Source organism: Myxine glutinosa, chromosome 9 (genome assembly GCF_964187855.1).
Source record: "Myxine glutinosa chromosome 9, kmMyxGlut1.1, whole genome shotgun sequence".
NCBI classification, from domain to species: domain Eukaryota; kingdom Metazoa; phylum Chordata; class Myxini; order Myxiniformes; family Myxinidae; genus Myxine; species Myxine glutinosa.
This window is the reverse complement of record NC_136269.1, coordinates 136,912,170-136,918,169: the sequence shown is the minus strand read 5'-3', so window position 1 is coordinate 136,918,169 and position 6,000 is coordinate 136,912,170. Positions and strand designations below refer to the sequence as shown.

The 6,000-nt window shown below is 44.1% G+C and overlaps 1 protein-coding gene across 1 annotated transcript in view; it reads left to right on the top strand.

Moving 5' to 3' along the window:
- The first annotated feature begins 2,111 nt into the window (after positions 1-2,111).
- Positions 2,112-6,000, top strand: part of TCAIM (T cell activation inhibitor, mitochondrial) — a 111,957-nt gene continuing 108,068 nt past the window's right edge. Inside the window, exon 1 of the mRNA XM_068101817.2 lies at positions 2,112-2,342. Within this exon, the coding sequence (XP_067957918.1) occupies positions 2,311-2,342 (32 nt within the window). The 5' untranslated portion in view covers positions 2,112-2,310. The remainder of the gene's footprint in view (positions 2,343-6,000) is intronic.

The window sequence follows — 6,000 nt, the reverse complement described above, 5'->3', positions numbered from 1 at the left end:
AAGTGGGAATAACCCAACGGCCCGGCAGTTTGTTGCCGCATATAAGCGCCTCTTGATGCGACATGACATCAAGTCTGCAAGTGGGAACTGTTCTGCACAGGACTCAACCAGAATCCTGAATGCGGCTTCCTTCAAGTGCGTTGCAAAGCAGGCTGTGCCTGATGAGAGTCACGACATGTTGGTGGCCAGACGATACGACCTGGAGTTGAGATCGCCGGCAAAAGAGGACCACGACTATGCGGATATTCCAAATTTTGAGCAACTTTCCATCTTTACAGAGTCATGTGTTGGCTATATTGCCGGCTATGTGGTGAGGATGGTGAGGAAGACTCTGAAGTGTAGCCAATGTCTTTCTGCATTGACCAGTAACAACGAAGAATGGCAAACCACACCAATGTACAGCCTGATTGTTACCAAGAACAGGGGTGGCCTCATAGTTCCCTCGCACAGTGTTGTTCGTGTCTGTGAGGCGACTGAAGCTGTGTCAAGAGGCTCCTGGCTGTAAGCAATGGCAAAATGCCTCGTGAAAGTGGGATAAGAGTGGCAATTTCCACTTCTGTCCTTTCTGAGGTCGGTCGGTCTACATTTGCTTCCTTGGATCGGCACATGTTTGACTGTGAGGCAGACAGCAACCATGTGTTTGCTTTAATACATTCTGTATCACAATCATACAGCAAGATACGTTTCCATCATGTTGTGAGAACACTCGATGATGACATGAAGGAAGAGCGCATCAGGAAAAAATATTGCAAACTGGTCCTGTTTGCTCACCAGTGAGGCAACACCAGAGCAAGCTGAAATATAAGAGCGACCTCATCTCTACATGGTGTGGGTGTGTTTTGTGGGTTAACTGTGAATTGTGTGGGTTAACTACATGACAGCGTTTCATGTCATTTATGTGACTGACTCACTGTTGATGTGTTGCTGACCCATGTCAGTGTAGAATAAACTCTGGTTATCATTATATCTGCGTGGTTTCTAACATCTCGGTAATAGAAACATACACATCTTAGTTACAATATAATGACTGAATTAAGTAACATCATATAACATGACAACAAATCAGATCTTTATATTGAGGAATATTATAGAACAAGCCAAAGAATGGCAAACGACGATGTACCTCAATTTTATAGATTTCTAGAAAGCTTTCGACTCCTTGCCCAGAGAAAGTCTGGGTCATAATGAAGAAATACAGCATACCTGGAAAATTAGTGAACCTTGTAAAAGCCCTTTACCAAGACTTTCAATGTGCGGTCGTCGACCAAGGTGAAACAACAGAATGGTTCAAGGTGAAGACAGGAGTTAAACAGGGGTGTAACATGTCAGGATTCTTATTCCTACTAGTGGGTGATTGGGTCATGAGAAGAACGATAAAGAACACCGAGCGGTAATTTTGGGCACTTTTTTTTCAAACAAGCTCTAAACCATTGGATTCCCCAGGAAAAATGCGTCTAGAACCAACTTCAAACTTAATGAACACCATTTCCTTAAAGAACGGGATTCTGAGCCCGAATATCAGTTCAAATATTAGTATTCTATATTAATTAAATAGTCGGCGGTCCTAAAATTCGCTCCAGCTGCAGCATCAGTGCGCCACGCCTTTGCTTTGACAGACTTACGATCGGCTTCCCAATATGGCCGCCAGACTATTTCCGTTGGCTTCACGGCGGCTAATGCTGCGAGGTGGCCAATTGGCTCTCCATATTATATACCTCCGTGTTTTCCCCTTTGCCAATCTGTAGGTCGCGTATCCAAGCAAAATCACGTGTCTGTGACGTCACGCCGACCCCCTCGAATGGACTACGATCATCGAATCAATCCCAAATCAATGTATACTGTTTTTGTGCATTTTGATGAATACATTCCGTTCGTTAAAATAAATTAAGGGTTTGCATTCGCAGGTCGTCTCGATTGTTCAGTAAATAATTACGTAGGTGAAAGGGAAAACAGCATCCAAGCTGAGCAATACATCTCAACTGACTGTTGCTCTGTGTACACGTATGGAGACAAAATTAGTTTGTTTTTCAATTGCATAACAAAGACAACAACAGATATTAAATCAAATATCTGTTGGTAACGTCGAAATTAATTAATTTGCTTTCAACTGTGACGAACGAATCATGAAGTTTGTGAATGAAGACTGAATGGCTTGGAAGGAACCAAGAAGGAATTTTCCTCACGCCTGTTTGTTTTGCTTTTAGTTGTATCATGTTGGATGAGGTCATAAGGGGAGGGAAGTAGGGCGAAAGAGGGAGAGGGAGAGTGGTTGGCTGGCTCTTCAGGGAGAGGACCCTGAGGCTCACCGAGATGTTGTGCGGCAATCACGCTTTTGCGTTGCGGTAAGATTCGTGTTCCTCACGTTCCTACGGACCGACATTCAATGTGAGGATTTAAATGAGGTGGTGTTGCGAAGCGCTGGTGTGGTGAGATTAAATCAGACTAATGATAATAATTTGATTTGTACAACTCCTTTTACAAGGTGCTGAAAGAAAAAACAAACTAGGGGCAATACCCTTTGGCGCTCACCTGGTAGAATAAAGGTATATAATAATAATAATAATAATAAAGGAGTCTTGTATAGCCCCATCAAGCAGAGTAAACTACCCTCATGGCGCTTTACATTATCATGCGAACACACACACACACACACACACACACACACACACACACACACACAGACACAGACACAGACACACACAGACACACCTTCACTCTTGCCCTATTCCTCTCCCTCCCCATTCAAAACCCACAGATGTGTACACTCCCCCTCCTCCTCCCCTCCCTCCCCCGCACATGTACACAGACATACTCTCGATCTCTGTCCCACCTCAAACCAAAGGGAAAACAGGATTTAGACTTAGAAAGACTTGTGAAACAGATAGGTTTTGAGGGCGGTTTTAAAGGCAGGAAGAGAGTCAACATGTCGAACAGAGGAAGGCAAGTCATTCCAGAGCAGAGGTGCAGCAAAGGAAAAGGATTTCTCGCCAAACGACTTGGTGCTGGTGCGCGGCGGCTCTAAGGTCATAGAGTCGTCGCTTGAACGAAGCCGTCGCCGAGGTTCATAGAGAGTGAGCAAATCGGAGAGATAGTGAGTTCCCATTCCACACAATGATTTATAACATAGTGTACAAATTTTGTATTGCACACGAGCAGAGACAGGCAGCCAGTGTAAAGATTCAAGAAGCGGAGTAACATGGTCAGACTTCTTCGCCTTACAGACAAGACGAGCGGCAGAGTTTTGAACCTTTTGTAACTTATCCAAGAGAAACTGAGGGCAGCCAGCATACAAAGAATTACAATAGTCTAGCCTTGAGAGGACAAGGGCACAGACCAGAGTTAGAGCAGCCTGAGGAGTAAGAAAGTGGTGAATGGATGCGATCTTTCGCAGCTGAAAGTATTAGACTAGGAATATTATCTGAAAAGGGGCCCAGAAATCACATGAGGGGTAACTGTTTGTTACAAGCTGGCACCCATGCTAGGATTGAACCATGACACCTCCTGAGCAATATTAGCCTGGATGACACTTGATATTTTGATTTGGGACCTCACAGTGGGTTATTTTGTGAAAAAGGTCAATCGCGAAATATCTGATTTTCTCGAAAATACAAAAATGTCAATAAAATGACCAATAATTCAGTTACAAACTTATTTTTGGTGTCAAAATGAGCAGAATAACAATACATATTGTAAAAATATTGGTTTATACGATAATATCGGGAAATTTTACAAAGAATGGCAAAAAATACAAAAAAATGCCGAATAATTATTTCGGTTTCACCGTAAACATATAACAAAAATTGCAATAACTTCACAAATAAACATCCCATGCATACGTTTTAGGTATGAAAATCATTCATTAGTATTCCCTCACGTAACAGTAACAGACAATTGGTTTACAACTGTGAATAAGACTGATTAATTACAACAAACATAACCCACCCCCCTAGTGAAACCTAAGATTCGCTGACCGGTAATATTTGTAAGAACATGATATTGATGTCATATAAACAAGTAACCATGGACTGAAAATGCTGCTAATTGCATATGTGCAAGTTTACATGTACATGAAATGAAATAAAAGAATGTCGTGTTTAAGTCACTCAGAGTCCGTTTCAATTGCCACACTGTATGGGTTGTGACACACTCCGTTATTACAGGTACACGTAGCTATGCACTTCAAGTTCTTGGCCCTCCAAGAGCATCTGGCAGTTGCACAATTTTTGCACTTGCAGCAGACTGTCTGTGAACTCGTTTGGCAGAGGATCATCCACACTGACGTGTGGGTGTAGTCTCCTCGTAGCATTCTCGTACCATCCACTTCCAATGGGCGACTCGATTTCAGGGATTGGTACATCTGCCTGGTACCACACCTGAGCCTGGTGGTGTGCGCGTTTGATGTGTTGCTCAAGACATTTTCGAGTTGGCGGAAGCTTTTCTTGGTCTTTGGTGCCCTTTTGAAACATGCGGTATCGCACATCGTTGATGTTAGTTTCGTCCGAAGCTGGTGAGTAAATGCAGCAGAAGAACTCTTCCACACTCCGTATGGTGGATTCTGACAGTGTGCCACGTCCGAGGTCATTAAGCAATGCTCCGTGTTGCTGGAATACCTTCTATGTCGTCTTTTTCCCGTGTCCACTTGGTTGACTGACTGTGTCACATCCTGTAACCGCATGGTACGCCAGGATGTTACGCTGCATGGTCGGTGTCAACTGTATGTCGTGCACAGCCACATAATGCTGTTGCTGCCTTGTGCCAGCTCTAATCCAGAGCTCTCCACTTAATTGTCCCGCGAAGTGTGTGAGCAGTACCAATACGTCGGTGTCCCTGCACGAGACTATGATCCGTTCGTATCCATCCATATAGGCCGCCTTGGCATACACTATTATACGTGTATCGGCCTCCTCGTGAGATGATTGCAGCTGTTCAACATCAGACCCCAGTGACGATGCTACTTTGGTTTATTCCTCAAACCCACCTGCAGTGATCGACTCACAAGTGGGTCGGCTCTTTTTTGCTGCGCTAGTGTGGTATCTACACGTTGAACTTGACTGTAACTGATGCAGTGTCCGGCCTTGTGAAATATGTTCACCAGGTCCTTGGAACGAGTTGCTTGGTGAAGGGTCATTCCTAGCCCAACATGCTTTGGCGTCAGCGCTTTCCCTTTGGAGACGGCATGTACAACATCTTGGGCTATACTGAGAGATAACATCCTTGTTGTGTCATCAACTTCTGTTTCTCCTGGCTCGCCTGTCAGAAGTACACTGAGTAACATGAAGAGACTCTCGGGAATAATTTTAGCTGCGTTGTCTGCGTTGACAGAGGAACAGTCATTATAAGAGGGCGAGTCTCGTATATCTGCTCTTATACGTAGAGCTGTGTGGTGTAATGCTAAGACCTGCTCCATATCCTGATCTACAAATTGACTTGCACGCAAACCATGCTCGTAGCCTTCAGAGGTTGTATCATCTATTGTATCTGTTGTCTCTTTCAAGGCCTGTACAACAATTCGCGCTGGTACGGTGGGGAACAACAATTGTGCTTTTTGTGGGTCAAGTTGCGGAACGAAGTCGATTTCTCCTTTAAGGAGATCTTGTAGTTTGTAATTGAAATGTGTCCTGTGTTGCTTGTAACTTCCAGCATCAACCTGACATTCAGCCATCAATTCAGAGTATCGTTCCCACACATCTAATAGGCTGTATATTTCTCCCTTGGTGATGCCAATAGAAATCTCATGTGCGACAGTTTTCAGACAAATCTCCCTAGGGTTTGGCTGCATCATTGGATCATGCTCACGGCCAGCTTTTCGTGTGAAGTTGACATAACATTTGAGATGGTACTGTACATCTCCAGCTACGAGGTCGTTCACACAAGCCAATCTGCAGCTCAAGAGAGGGTCAGTCTGAGCGGCTAGAAGCAGCTTTTTAGAGAATGACAGGGATGCTGCAAGTCGGGTCTTGTCTTTGGACGTTTGCTGGCAGAAAACACACAGGTCCGTGT